This window comes from Argentina anserina, chromosome 1 (genome assembly GCF_933775445.1).
Source record: "Argentina anserina chromosome 1, drPotAnse1.1, whole genome shotgun sequence".
NCBI classification, from domain to species: Eukaryota; Viridiplantae; Streptophyta; class Magnoliopsida; order Rosales; family Rosaceae; genus Argentina; species Argentina anserina.
This window is the reverse complement of record NC_065872.1, coordinates 20,566,692-20,582,555: the sequence shown is the minus strand read 5'-3', so window position 1 is coordinate 20,582,555 and position 15,864 is coordinate 20,566,692. Positions and strand designations below refer to the sequence as shown.

General features: G+C 36.5%; 2 protein-coding genes across 2 annotated transcripts; both read right to left on the bottom strand.

Moving 5' to 3' along the window:
* Positions 1-1,100: 1,100 nt before the first annotated feature.
* On the bottom strand, positions 1,101-2,423 carry LOC126803764 (receptor-like protein EIX1). The gene is made up of 3 exons (XM_050531508.1): positions 1,834-2,423; positions 1,590-1,744; positions 1,101-1,348 (listed from the first exon to the last, which is right to left on the bottom strand). Exons 1-3 carry the CDS (start codon positions 2,421-2,423, stop codon positions 1,101-1,103), a joined length of 993 nt encoding a protein of 330 aa, XP_050387465.1.
* Positions 2,424-4,364: 1,941 nt separating this feature from the next.
* Positions 4,365-14,654, bottom strand: LOC126804969 (hydroxymethylglutaryl-CoA lyase, mitochondrial). The gene is made up of 8 exons (XM_050532048.1): positions 14,640-14,654; positions 11,032-11,251; positions 10,750-10,932; positions 9,896-9,976; positions 9,648-9,811; positions 9,197-9,333; positions 8,578-8,693; positions 4,365-4,926 (listed from the first exon to the last, which is right to left on the bottom strand). The coding sequence occupies exons 2-8, from the start codon at positions 11,134-11,136 to the stop codon at positions 4,678-4,680; spliced, it is 1,035 nt and encodes a 344-aa protein (XP_050388005.1). The 5' UTR covers positions 11,137-11,251; positions 14,640-14,654; the 3' UTR covers positions 4,365-4,677.
* Between the last annotated feature and the right edge of the window lie 1,210 nt (positions 14,655-15,864).

Sequence of the window (15,864 nt, the reverse complement as noted above, 5' to 3'; positions counted from 1 at the left end):
GGCATTTGTCGACTGATAAAGTTGGGTTTCTGGGACCTTGTAGGAGTTGTAGATAAATGTATATGGGTCTTGTTCTTGTAAAGAACTATATGTTAGACTTGAATTTCAGCACCGCTTGGATTATTAACTGAAAAGGAAGGGAAACGAATAGAAGAGAAGAGAGAGAAAGGTTTCTTGCGTGTACGTAGAAGTAGAAGTAGAAGCAGCAGATCGAAGTCAGATGAAAGAATTGAAGGTCTCATCGTTCTATTACAAAAGAGAGGAAGGGTATTGTGGTCTCAATCACTTTTTTTTGGTTATTTTTCAACAAATAAAAAAAGAAGGCTAAAAATCAATTTGAACATCAAATTATGGTTATTTCTCAAAATTAAAGAGAAGTTTCACTGCGCGGAATAAAAAGAGCTTGAATACCAGCCCATAATACATCAATCATACAGTCTCTACGATAATCAAGCATAAGATTTATTTTGCTGAAAAGGAAAGCAATGACATATGAAAACGTTCTGCATAGCCTTGAATTCCTCTGCTTCAGGGGTAATTTATAGGCTAATTTCCCTCAATGCCCGGATTTCCTAACATCATGTCAAAACACAGTACTTAAAAAGATGAACCAAATACAAATTTTCTGCTTCCATTTCCACACAATTGTTATACTCAAGCAAATCTAGGAGGCAACATATATAAACACAAGAAAAATATCTGTAGTTTAGATTAGTGTATGTACCATTTATCTTTGTAGTCTCCTCTGCAGTTTTGCCTTGTACACAGCCATTTTGACATAAATCCAATCTCTTGACTCATCCAGGAATTTGAAGTAGGCGTATCTCCAAGAACTCTTCAGCAGTAAACTGCCACACACCACCCAAAACCCTGTGATGAATCCCAACACTGCACAGATAAGGAATCCCAGGCTTATGTGACCATCATTATCATGTTTTTTGTTATCATCAGCTTGAGTTGTTCCATTTCCTGAGCAATTTGGTGTCAACGGTGGTCCACAAAATCCAAGATTATCAGTATAAACAGAAGCATTGAAACCCTGAAGTTTGGTGCCTACTGGAATTCTTCCTGACAAGTGGTTGTGTGATACGTCCAACACTTCAAGAAATGTTAAATCTTGAAAAACTTGCGGGAATAAAATAATTTCTTGACAGATCAAGAGACTCCAAATTCTTCATGTTACCAAAGTCTTCAGGAAGCTTTCCCGTCAAATGGTTTCTTGACAAGTTGAGGGATTTCAACTCGGTCATACTAGCTATACTCTCCGAAATTTCGCCAACCAAATAATTGCTAGACATGTCAATGCTCCTCATACCCTCAAGATTTCTCCCAAACTCAATTTCTATTCCTTTCCACACAAGTTTTATTGAATTATCAAGGACTATCAGATATAGTACCATATGATGAAGCTGATATGTTATTAAAGCAATGTGGTAAGGCTCCTGAAATATTGTTATGTGAGAGGTCTAAAACATGAATGGAGGCTAGATTGCACAGGGACAATGGCATGATTCCATTGAACTCGTTGGAGCGTAAGCGTAGATACCGTAACTCGGTTAGGCTTTGGCCGATCCATGTTGGTATCTTACCGGACAAGTTATTGTCACCCAGGTCAACCATCTGTAAATCAGTACAGTTCTCTAAAGAAGGCAATTCTCTTGAAAAGTTGTTTTCATGCAAACGCAATACAAAAATCCCCACCAAATTTCCTAATGAGCTCGGTAGTTTCCCAGATAATTTATTCCTTCCAAGATTCAATGCAAACAAATTTTGAAATTGCATCACACAATTAGGAAGCTCCCATGTCAGTAGGTTGTGAGAAATGTCACCAACAATGAACTATGAGCCCCGAAGGAAGATGCGCAGATGGAAGACAAGGGCTCAGAAAACATGTTATGCGAGAGATCCACCACCTGGAGTGTCGGAGGAAACAATGGCTCCGCACCAGCAAACCGATCAGTAGACAAGTAAACATGAATCAATCTTGTTGTTGACAGATTCGGTGTTTTCCCATGGATTTGGTCGGTAGAGAGAACTATAGTTTCTAAGCCAGTTGGAAGTAGATCCCCAAAATTATGACGTAATGATCCTGATATCCCGGCATTAGAGAGATCAAGCTCAGAGATATTTGTCTGCGTTATAATCCACTTAGGAAAATTTGGGCCCACGTTGCAATAGGAAATGTCTAACATACCAATAAGTTGAAATGGTGGATTCCAATCGGAGTTGAGTTTCATGGAAAAATGATTACCACCATTAGGTCTCAGTATTTGTAAATGAGAGGGGTTCCGAAAGTGGGATTCTCTGATGACACCAATCATAGAATTCCGACGGAGATGCAATTCTTCGAGGCTAGAGAGTTCCCTGATACTCTCGGGAAGAGACCCAGTTAAATTATTACTGTTTAGATTAAAATATCTCATCTTTGAAAAACCTGTCAGTTCTGGAATTGAACCCCAAAACTGGTTCATACTCAAGTCCAACGTCTCAAGTGTGTTCTTTGCACAAAACAAGGCATTTTTTTTATAGATTCCTTAATGTTTCCAGAGACATTATTATTTGATAAGCTCAACGACTCTAGGCTGCATAAATATTGAAAGCCTTTTGGTATCCCACTTTCAAGGTTATTGGAAGACAGATCAATATGGACAAAGTTGGTGCTAACGTTGGCTATCCAATTGAATATTGAAGAATTCAGAACATTAACAGAAAGGTCAAGGAGTTGAAGAGAGTTGGAAGAATTCATTATGGAGAGTGATCTTAGATTGACATCAGAAAGGTTGCACGCAGATAAGTGCAGCTAAATCAGTGAAGTGAGTTTGCTTAAAGATTGTGGCCAATTCACAACTTTTGAGAAATCTAGCCCCGACATGTCCAGGTATCTCAGGGAAGAAAGTGAGTTAACCACTCCTCCAAACTAAGTCTCTTTGAGTCTTAGTTCCCTTAATTGACTTAAATAACCAATAAACTTGGGAATCTTATTTCCTCCAATATCAGTGCCAAAAAGATCAAGAGTGTGAAAATTAGAGAGGGTCCCTAATTGGGGAGGAGGAGGCCCACGAAAATTGCAATATTAGAGATTTAGTTTTTTCAACTGACTCAAAGAGCCAATGAATTTGGGAATCACAATTCCTTCAAAATCAATAAAACCGAGGTCCAAGTAATTTATGCATGGCAATTCAATAAGTGAAGGACTAATTTCACCTCTTAAAAGGACTTCAGAGTGGGAAAAATAGTAGTATGCATCAAAGGTAAAGGAGAAATTAAGACTGGTGACATGACCAGTTTGAGTGTTGCATCTTATTCCTCTCCACTTGCAACAATCTTTCTTACTGTTCCACGAGGCAAGAGCATTGGACAGATCCACAAGGCCTTGTTTAAATTGGATGCACAATTCTTCTTTGACAAAGATGGTCTTACAGTCACTACCAAACCAATGTGCACGTTAGAATCTTCTACTAAATGGACTAAAGTAACAATACTTTGTTTTTATTTCTCCTTCAATTCGATAATGGTTCGACATTGCTCACCGTCTAGCAATAAGGACTCGGATCCTCTTCTGAGCTCCTTACCCACCTGAGCTGCCTAAGCTTTCATTACGAATGCAACACGTGTCCAAGCAACCTCTCCATGGCCATTTTCTTACGGTAGTAGTAAAGCTAACTGTACTTATTACTTTAAAATTACTTTTAGTTTCTATCAATCCAATGGAAATTCATTCTCTTTGGCTGAAGTAAATCTTCATCAAGCGAAACTATTGCCAAGGGAGACCGGGGACTCTTTGCCCCTTCGGGCAAACGCACAGCGAAACACATAATTATATATCCAACGAGAAGAGTGGAGAGTTAGCATCAGGGAGACCAAAAACATAAGAATTTAGTGAACTGGAATCGACGCTTTTGTACTATTTGGATCGAGAATACGATCAAGTGTTTAGTGTTGCAATAGATTGGATTCCTAAGTATTGGGGTTTAGACTTAGGAAAAGAACCGCTGGATGCTGTGGTAGCTTGGAACTAGGTTCAGACACAAAGGTGAAAGAAAATGGGAGCATCTCCAGAGTTGGAATTGGAAGTTGATTCAACATCGGAACTAAGAATATTAAACCTACAGGCGCTCTGGCACATTGTTGAATTTTAATGCTTTTCTTTTTTGGTGAATGATATAATTTCATCATGTGACCAATGCCCAAAAGAAAGACCCGGCCAGTACACAGACTAAAGCCCGAGATACAACCTAAAGAGGAAAAGGGTTGAACTTTCACCATACCAGAGATATATAGAGGACGAAAGCAACCCAATTAAGGAAACACAAAACGCCAAAACTGAAAAAAAAAAAAAAAAACTAAAGCTCCGGCACCAGAGATGAAGGGTATTGTGGTCTCATTCACCTCTAATTTGGTTAGTTTTCAACAAATAAAGAAAACAAGGCTAATAATCAACTTAGTGACAAAAATATGGTTATTCACATGAGTACTGGGATCCCCTCTTTATTTGAATGTACACGTGAAGGACATTACCAGATCAACTTACTCATCACTTCTGTAGGCTTCTGCATGTGCACCTAAAAACAGTTACTTGCCCCACTAATTAGCTTCATTGTTCTGCCAAATTAAAGCTCTAATCTACTTGCAATACACCAACTGGATATAGGGAAGTAAAATGTATAGTGCTGGATCTCATAGTTTAGAGGCATGAGCAGGGACTTTACTCAAGGCCACAGCTGTCTTTGAACCAGACGAGCGTCCTAAGTGCTTGCAGATAAAGTCCCCAGCCATCATGAGCATTTTAAGATCTACGTTGGTCTTCACTCCAAGTCCATTAAGCATGTACACAACATCCTCCGTGGCAACATTGCCAGAAGCACCTTTAGCATATGGACAACCCCCAAGACCAGAGACTGATGAATCCACTGTGCTGATGCCCATCTGCAACGATGAAAAAGTGTTATCTCATTCTACCATCTTAACAAAGTTTCGGGTGAGAAAACAAAAAATAAAGTATTTAGAACCAGTAAAAAAAAAAAACAAAGGCAGCTGCTACATCAATCTGGCCAACTCATCAACGTGTACATTCAACTTAATGCACACTCAGCCATTCTTCAATTATTATTCAACATTTCTTCCTTTCTAATTTGCAAAATAAAGTCATAATTTTGTTTTAAAATGAACCTGACAATCACCTAATCACATTTTTTCAGACATCAATTTGTGCCGCAGAGCACAACCATCAAAATGGGGTGTATACGGGCCTACCAGTAAAACTATGAAAGTACAAATTAATGTCAATCTCGGGAGGATCACTGATTTCTTTCTTCAAATAGGGGAGTCAAAATCACCACGAGTATTAGAAATTGTTGCACTTTCCTAAGTGATGAGGACATCATGTCAACCCTTTCAAGGTTTATGAATGGAAGAGAAGAAAAAATAGAGCAGCTGATCATTACCTTTCTTTATGGTTAATTAATTGATCTTAGGATTTTAATTAGCAACTGAGAAGAAGTCTGATCCAAAGAGTTTTTAGGCTTAGTATTATTTCAAGAGTTTACTCATGTCTTTTTGTTTCTGTTCAGTTTAGGAGTATTAAGTTTTTATTTATTAGGTCTTTTATGTTTCAGTTTCTGAATTTCAAGAGTCCTAAAGAGTCTTAAAAGCTAGTTAGTGTCAGTTATAGAACCTAGTATAAATTACTGTAAAAGCCAATGGGCTGAGATATGCTATGTTGAATAAGAATATCAGTGTTTACTGAATTTTCATGTGATAGGATTAAAGTGAGAAACCTGGGAGAGATTCCCAAATTATAGTGTATTGGGTGTGAAGCCTGGGAGTGAATCCTAAAATCAGTGTGTGCTTAACCTACATTTCTTAGAGCTTGTGATCCAGGTTCCTAAGCAGCTACTGTGCTGCATCAGCTTTGGTATCAGAGCTGGACAAGCTCTAGTGTTGCTAGCTCCAGCCCATAGAATTCCCATTCAGCCATGGATGCTGAAACTGTGGCTGAAACCTTGGAAGCCGTACTCGCTCAACTTGGACAGATTGAGAACATAATGCAAGACCATGCAGCAGCCTCTGACCGGCGTGTGGCAGAACTTGAAGCCTCCATTCTCAATGAAGAAGAGAGTGTAGGTGGAGGACAGAGGATGCAACCTAGAAGGACTGCTCGCAGGCAACAGCCCCTCCGGAATATTAATAGGCAAGATGGACATGATCCTGAAGAAAAAGTTTTGAGGTCTATTAAAGTTGAAGCTCCAAACTTTGATGGCCAACTGAATGCAAAGATGTGTTTGGATTGGATTTCAGACATGGATCATTATTTTGACTGGTATGAATTGTCATAAGCTCAAAGGTGCGCTTTGCAAAGATGAAGTTGGTAGGCAAAACGAGAGAATGGTGGACTGGTATGGAAAAAAGGCTTGCAAGGGCAGGGGAAGAACTTGTTACAGAATGGGATGAGATGAAAGAAAGGCTGAAGGAAAAATATGTTCCTTTGGCTTACCAACAGCGCTTGCTGGACCAGTGGCAATCTCTTCGTCAAGGGAGCATGCCAGCTGTGGAGTATATCGATAAGTTCGAAGAATTTATGGTGAGATGTAACATAACTGAAGATCCATATGTAACCCTTGCCCGTTTCAAAACCGACCTTCGTCCAGAACTTCAAAGGGAGTTGATTCCTCATGAGGTGTATTCGTTGGAGCGAGCCTATCAAATTGTTCTGGAGTTGGAGCATTACTTGAAGACCCCCACAACCATTGTGCATAGGCAGTTGGACCAACCAAGTCCTGACTTGTCTCCCAGCTCATCTAGATCAACACATCTCCATTTTCCAACTCTAGTACTGTCAATTCTTTGGTTAAAACAGATAAAGGAAAAGGAGTACAATCCGGTAATCAAGGAGGGATATCTATAAGGTGGTATAGGTGTCAAGGCTATGGTCACTATGCTAGACAATGCCCAACCAAAGAGCAAGCTCGAAGTCTGTTTGCAGCCACTAAAGAAGATGAGGCTAATGTTCAGAAAGAACTGGAGAAAGAAGTTTATGACCCTGAAATCTCAGGTAAAGATGATTTAGAGGAAGATGTTCAACCGAACACGGCTGTGATAAGATGCACCTTAACTCAACCTAAGGGGGCCGAAGATTGGCGGAGAACATCCCTTTTTCACACTTATGTTGAAAGAGGAGACAAAAGTTATAAGATCATCATTGACAATGGGAGCTGCATCAATGTGGTTTCCCCTCAAACCATCTCTAAATTGGGTTTGACCCCTACCGATCATCCTCAACCCTACCATGTAGCATGGATTGATAAGTCTTCCATTCCTGTAAAGCAGCAGTGTCAGGTACCTATTCAATTTTCATCCTACAAGGACAGTGTTTGGTGTGATGTGGTGCCAATAGATGTGGGACATATTCTTTTAGGCAGACCATGGTTGTATGATCTTGATGTAACCACCTCATGCCATGCCAACACGTTTTTTTTATTATGAAGGGAAGCACATCAAGCTGACCCCAATCGAGCCCAAACCGGTACTTGAATCATTCAGTAATGGGGGGCATCATTCCAAATCCTTAAACATCATCAGTCCAAAAGATGTAGCTGAAAACGTTGTGGATTCAATGAAAGAAGGTTGTTACCCATAATATCTAATGAAGTGGAGGGACAAACCAGACTCTAACAACATCTGGGTAGGTAAGGAAGGGCTCAATATCATCAAGAGATGCTGCAACTTTATCTCACCGGAGGCGAGCTCTTTTCAGCCGGGGAGTATGATGAGGACATCATGCCAACCCTTTCAAGGTTTATGAATGGAAGAGATGAAAAAATAGAGTAGCTGATCATTACCTTTATGGTTGATTAATTGATCCCAGGATTTTAATTAGCAGCTGAGAAGTCTGATCCAAAGAGTTTTTAGGCTTAGTGTTATTTCAAGAGTTGTGTCTTTTTGTTTCTGTTCAGTTTAGGAGTATTAAGTTTTTATTTATTAGGTCTTTTATGTTTCAGTTTCTGAATTTCAAGTCCTGAAGAGTCTTAAAAGCTAGTTAGTGTCAGTTATAGAACCTATTATAAATAACTGTAAAAGCTAATGGGCTGAGATATGCTATGTTGAATAAGAATATCAGTGTTTACTGAAAATTTTCCTGTGATAGAATTAAGGTGAGAAACGTGGGAGAGATTCCCAAATTATAGTGTTTTGGGTGTGAAGCCTAGACTAGGGTGTGAAGCCTGAGAGTGAATCCTAAAATCAGTGTGTACTTAACCTATATTTCTTAGAGTTTGTGATCCAGCTACTGTGCTGCATCACTAAGTGACAAGTTTAGGCTATTGCACTTTTCCATGATCTAATATATATGTTAGCTGAGATGAATAGATATTACTCATCAAGTCTTATAACACAACTCACATAAACTCTGTTTTAAATGCTAAATGTGTGGCCACAGTACAGAGTGAACATGACTTTTCTTGGAAAATGCATGAATAGTCATGCAGAACAAAACTTTCACTAATTTTGTTAAAAATTGCCTCCCTTACACACATAAGAGAAAAGCTTCTCTTTTGAAGTCAAGATGCACAGCATGGTTACCTGAAGAGATACTAGTATGTTTGAAAGAGCTTGGCCATAAGTGTCATGGAAATGGACAGCAAGGTTCTGAACTGGGACCACATCAATAACCTCTTCGAGCATTGGAACAATGGTACCTGAACGAAAAGAAATCCTAAATTAATTTAACAAAAAAAGCGGCTACAACTACCCAAGGTCTGCTAGTTCAGCCATGTAAACACATGTCGAATAATGTTACTAGAGGTGTGTCATAAGTGAGGTTACTTCGCATAGATACTGCACACTCGGCCTAGTGCCTGCACAGCATGCCAACCCATCCAGCCAAAGATTATTTTCCTACAACCGATAAATCGATAAATAAACAAATTTACCTTCCCTTAGTCATTACACAAGACTGTGATACAGAAAATAAGTTCGAGAGAAAGCTTAAGCAGTCACTTTTCTAATAATCTAAAGTATTTAGATGACCCATAGAGGTGCTTCGGGTATAGATCTAATAGGTCTGCCACCTGCGACCAATTAATGTCTGAGGAGTGATGACAACTTTCACCCAGAAAATGTAAATTTCAAGGCTTTAGATTAAGTACAAAGCCAAAATAGTTATCCAACTTGAATTTCAACCAACTAAAAAAACATTTACCTGGAGTACCAACACCAATTGTATCACCGAGAGAAATGTCAAAGCAACCCATATCATAAAGTTCTTTAGCCACATATGCTACTTGAGATGGGGGTACAGCTCCTTCCGTTGGGCACCCCACAACACATGATATATATCTAGCAAGATTAAAAAATGGTTAGATCAGATGGAAATAATATCCAGTTGCCCCAGGTCCATATCCATTGATCTGGAGATGAATGGCATCTGAAACTCAGGCATTGGTCCCCAAAATCTATGATCTGATGCACAACAAAAGTCTCAACCAATTCAAACAAAGAAGAAGACCTAAAAGAAGTCCAAATTCTAGATCAAGAATTTTGGGTAGGCAATTAACTGATTTCTTGTATTTCAAACAACATCCGATGAAGATAAGAGAACTCAAAGAAATAAGATGGTGACCAAACACCAAAGGGGTTAGAATAAAATATACCCACGAACAGGAATAGAAAGCTCTCTAGCAGCACTAGCAACATCACGGTAACGTCTGAGACTGTCTTCAATACTGCAATTTATATTTGATTTTGAAAAAGACTCCGAAGCTGAAGCAAAGATAGCAACTTCTTTTGCACCAGCAGCAACAGCAGCCTCGAAACCCTACAGGAAAACTTTTAGAAATATTAGTTGAGTCCATACATCCATTTGGGTTTAGAAACAATGCTTTCAATATAAATTGCTCACTTTGAGATTGGGAGTTAAAACGGGAAACCTAGCACCTCCTATATTCCGAATCGCCTCCATAACATCCTTTGCGTCTGCCAGCTGAAATTAAAGATCCACAAGACATTATACAACCTTTAATTCCCCAACCATAAGCCTAGTGGAAACCAAACTATGTAAAAGATGGATAGTTGAAAACATTAATTCAAATATACTAGCAATGTTGATTTATAAACGAAACCTGTATTGATTTCAAGAATACAAAGAAGAGAATATAAGAAAACTAACCAACCAAAATGAAAGCTAAAAACATGAACAGAAAAAAAAAAGTTGAAAAAATAGTAATTGAGCGGAACAACTCAGACTACAAACAACACAAATGATACAACTTTCTTTTGGAACTAAAATTTGTTTGATTTCAAGGAGAACAAGTATAAGTAGATACGAAAAGAGAGAAAAAAAAAGCTAAAAACCTGTAGAAGCTAACATAATCAGTAAAATCACTCGGGAAAAACCTAAAACAGTCACCAAATGGAAAGCATTGTAAATCGTAAAGCTCAAGTTATCAACTGTAAGGCAATTATTTCAATCACGTCCACCAATAGACAACCTATCGGCCAACAAATTTCCATCAATAGAAAGACGATGGACGACAAATAGATGCCTCCATGACTTGTGATTAACATAAATTCGGATTTAGTAAATGAACTGACTAAGATGTCTTAATCCAGAACAAACACAAGCAAGTGTATATGAATATGTTCTCTTCAATAATGAGCTCGCTTTTCGACAATGAAGCAGTGACAATAAGCAAGCATAACGATTTTTATCACAATTCACATGGCTTTGATATTTCCAATGTAAGTAGAAAGAACCTGAGGAACCCATTTGGGAGAGACAAAGCTTGTAGCCTCAACAACACTGAGGCCCGAGGAGATCAGCATCTGAATCAACTTAACCTTAACATGACTTGGAACGATCTGCTTCTCGTTCTGGAGTCCATCCCTCGGACCCACTTCGACGATTCTGACAAACTCTGGAATGTTCCCTAGAGCCCGCTGGAAATGACCACCAACATTCAATCTCAAAAATCAAAACAAACACAACAAAAAAAGTACAAAGGATCATCATAATCAGGAACAAGATAAGCAACAAACCTTGTTGAAATGACGACTTGGCAGATAGAAAGGCTCAAGGTACATGTTCCTCATATGCCTTGAGACCCCGAGAGACGCGAGTTTTCCCAGTTTCGCCAAAATCATAGCAAGCCGGGAATAAAATTCCAGACTTTATCGCTCGATTTTTGTGGGGGTCTCGCCCTCAAAACAAACCAAATGTCTTCGTGTTTGATTGCGTATCTGTTTGGTTGATTCTTTCACACAATGCCCCATAAGGTTCTGCTAATGAGAAAAATTCAATAAACATGAACTTACGTTTTAGGACAATATGATCCCTGACCTTGAAAAATGATTAAAGAGATCTCTGAACTCTTATTCTAATATCAATAAGGTACTTCTGTCAAAATTTTTAAAATATTCCATTAAGATATTACTTTTTCTGTTTGTCATTTTGTTAAAATTTTAACGGAGCATGGTGTACCTAATTCTTAAAATTTATTTTTCTAAGCAGTTTACTAATCTTTAAATCTACCCTCTATACTCAAAAGTAAACAATTATTTTATCATCATAGCAATTATCATAGTTTATAGACTTAGGCTTTTAGCGTTTGCTAAACTGTCTTTAAAAGAATTGCAATAAGAAAAAGAAAAATATAAAAAGCTAATAAGAAATATAGAGAATCTTCCAAGAAATACCAAAAATTATTGGGATATTATTTACACAATACAGCGTAGAATCTACGCATCTCAAGAAAATATCAAAGTTCTTCAAGAAATTTTTGAAGAAGATCAGAAACCTCTTCACATTTTGAGCATCGGTTAGATTCGCCCTAACTGGTATCAGAGCTTGTTTCGCTCAGAAACAAGTGAAGATCAGGCTTATGCCACAAAATTGGCTTCTTATATTCAATAAAAAAGAAGTCAGACCTAAAATTACCAGTCTTTTTGTACTGAAAAAGTTACTGATAAGTGGCAAGTGTGCTTTCATTCAAAACATATTCAAGAAAGCCAGTAATCCATATAATACGTTTGTAGAATATTAAATATCCTATACGACGAACATATTCATCTCCAAAAGGAGATTGTAGTAGCAGATATTGATCCGTCAAGACATAGCCTGATTGAATTTCTAGATTATCTATATAGAGAAAAAGGCAATAACAAAGTTGCAGAACAACTCGAAAAGGTTTAATCTTCGATTCGATCAACTCAAAGAAATAAATTCCCAACTAACAAATAAAAAAATGACAAAATTAACAGAAAAAATAATATTTTAACGGAATATTCCAAAAGTTTTGAAAGAAGTACTTTATTGATATCAGAATAAGAGTTCATGGATCTCTTTGATCATTTTTAAAGGTCAGGGATCAAATTATCCTTACCACATGAGTTCAGGGACTGTTGGTAAATTTTCCTCTTAATTAATATACTAGTTTTCTTTCACGTCGTGACAATGTTCAGTAGTACTCTTTTTCAATCGTCATTTGATATTTAAAATTTATATTTTATCTATTTTATCAAATACTATTTTGAATTTTTTTCTAAAACCTTACACCCTACATTCTAATACCCTACACTCTAAACCCTAAATCCTATACCCTAAACCTGAAATTGTAGTTTAAAATCATCAATACACATGAAGGTCATTTCACAAATAACAAAACTATGTAAAATTATAATTTTGGTGTAATAAATTCACGTGTCAAAATATAACAAGTGAGGAGTACTACTGGATATTGCCATGTGGTCCTCTAGGAGTATTAAAAAATTTATCCGCCCATGTGTGCGCCCGAAATGGCCGTGTTTGACTGTTTGTGTGTTAAAATTATATTTTCGCCTATTTAGTTAGGCTAAACTTTAAGAATGGTATATGGGTTTTGCCCTACTAATAATCAATGTCACTTTACTTTCAAACTATCATATAAGTACATAAACTACATAATTTGATCTACTTTTGATACATATTGTTATTCACTTGGTTAGTTGATATGGTTACCGATATACTTTCAGGGGTAAGTTGGTCTTTTTCAGTAGTGATGAAGAAGGGAAAGCTACTCTTACTCGTTTTACATTGTTTCTCTCTTACTTCTTTGTCTGCATAATGAAAAGCTTTTTCAAAATTATGTTGTAAGTGTATAATCAATGAGATTATTAGTCTTGCGGTTTTTAACAATTTTTCTCCGGTTCAGGCCTTAGGGTTATTAATAATTTCTTCCCCCCCCCTCTCCCCCATCTTGCTCTAAACCACAATTCCCATCAAATCTGGGTCTTTCCCTTGCATTTTGCTTCCTTTCTCGTCCTCCTCTTGCACAACCCCAATTATTAGTTCAATCAACATGTTATGAAGGAGGAAGAGAAACCCATAAATTTCAAATGAGAGGGGGGAGGGGAGAGAGAAATTATTTATAACCCTAATACCCAGATACACAGAGCTAAATTGTTAATAACCCCAAGACTAATAATCTCATTGATTACACTTACATCATAATTTTGAGAAAGTTTCCATTATGCAGACAAAGTGAGAGAGAAATAATGTAAAACGAGTAAAAATAGCTTTCTCTTATTCATTACTATTGAGAATACCAACTTACCCCTGAAGTATATCGGTAACCATATCAACTAATCGAGTGAATAGCAATATGTATCAAAAGTAAATCGAATTATGTATTTTATGTACTTATATGATAGTTTTAAAAGTAAAGTAACATTGATTATTAGTGGACAAAGCTCATGTACTGTTCTTAAAATTTAGCCATTTAGTTAATATATGAATTCTCCATCACTTTTATTTATAATTCATATTGTTTGTCTGTGGAAAAACAAATTTTTTGGGTTATATGAATTTGTTTTGGTAACTTGACAAACAAAAGTTATTATTTTTCTTTCTGTTTGTCGTTTACCCGATTGTTCATGCAATATGTTTACTCTTTTATCAAAACAGTTTTTTTTTCAAAAAGGGTAATTGCGTAATTATTGTTAGTGACGGTTCCATATGCCACTTGGAGATATAAATAATAATAATCGAGATATAAATATAATATATATATATATAATATTAATACCGATTGCACACTGAGAGCAAGAGAGATTAAGATTATGAATGAAAAACAAAGACATAATTGAATGAAGGGCGACATTGAATTCACACACGAAGGGTGAAGAATGGTGTTGGTAGGAGGGGGGAAGATCGAAAGAAATAATTTCAAATCATTGTATCTATACGATTTTGTATTTATAGTGTATTTTCATCTGAGGAAGAAATTGAATTTGATAATCTTTTGAGTAGTCTCTATTTCATGTTTACTGGGATTTTTTTTGTTGTTGTCGGTGTATGGTGTTCTAAAGACACTTCACTCCATTATATAATGGAGGGTTGTATCATAGACTTCTTCAATTATTTTTATTGATTTGTATACATGACAATAAGTTGCAAAAACACTTTAAAAGATCTTTATGAAAACGCAATCTTGAGAGACCTTTAAAACATAGCAAGAGATGAACGACTATGTATGTTTAACGTACATCCTAAAATAACAAATAAGCGCAAGCGTGACCGCGACCCTTTTGCACATGCTATGAAAGGGTACTACACAATAATATATATATATATATATATATATATATATATATATATCAGCACCACTTTCCTACAATGCCCCTGTGAAATAATGATTAATCTAATTTTAAAAAGAGTAATATTGCCAAAAAATGAAAAAGAAAACTAAGTAAGGAATTTAAAATCTTATTTACGAGAATCACACTGCAGAGTAACCAACTCCCACTCAACCTCGATCAATTTCTTTTATATGTACATTTTCCCTCAAAATCTTCAAAAAAAAAAACCCCAAATTGATAAAGAAGTAGTTTATGCCAAAGATAAGGATATATAAAATACATGCTCCTTTCCTGAATATCATGGAAAAGCAGCTTTCTAGATGAAGTTATGAATTTTCAAAGTTAGATATGTATCCTACAAATCAGTTTTTTGCATTTTATATCCAATTTTATGTCAACTTGAATTTGGTATAATTTTGTTGGTTATTTGGAGTCAATATTTGTATAGGATTAATAGTAGACATGTTGACGATTGTTTCAGAGTTGGAATTGAAAGAATCATTTGGACTTATTCTCTCTAAGTAATTGATCAAATAATATATAAGCAATTGGAGTTGAATAAGGAATGTATATTCAACAATATCTTGTAATTATATAATCGAGATATTCAACAAATTGGGATTCAATTAAGACTCTTTGATGGGTAAGCTGCTAATTGAATCACTATATACATGAGTTTTGGTCCATGTATCTTTGTACAACTACGAAACAATCACCTATCCCATTGAGGTTGTGAGCGTATCTAAGAGCAGAAGATCAAGGTTCAAGCAATGGCGATTTATGTAAATGGTACAAGTAATACTCTAAACCTTGTTTAAGAATCTTGTTGTTCATTATGTCTTTTGTATATGTTGATTTATTCAGTTATATCTTTTAATTGGCATCGAGAGCCACGTAAATTGAATCATGTAGGCATATCATTTTTAGAAAATAATCAACGATTAAAGATATAAAAATTTGCAGAAAAACCAAAAACTCTAGAACAAAGTCGAGTCAACCCGAATTAAAATCCTTTTTTATTTTATTGGGCTTGTGAGTAATGTTACCCGCCCTGACCTGATCTAGAAGCCTCAAAAGGGATTTAAAGACATATTCGTTGTTTATAACGGCTATTTTCTGGGTTTGGTTGAAGGCTGGAGGAAGACACATGATTTCAGTCATGAAATTGATGAGATTCAAGCCACTGTGCTCACATCTTAGGTTAGTTTAGGAACAATTAGCTAGAAAACTCTAATGCGATCCCAGCTAACACTTAAG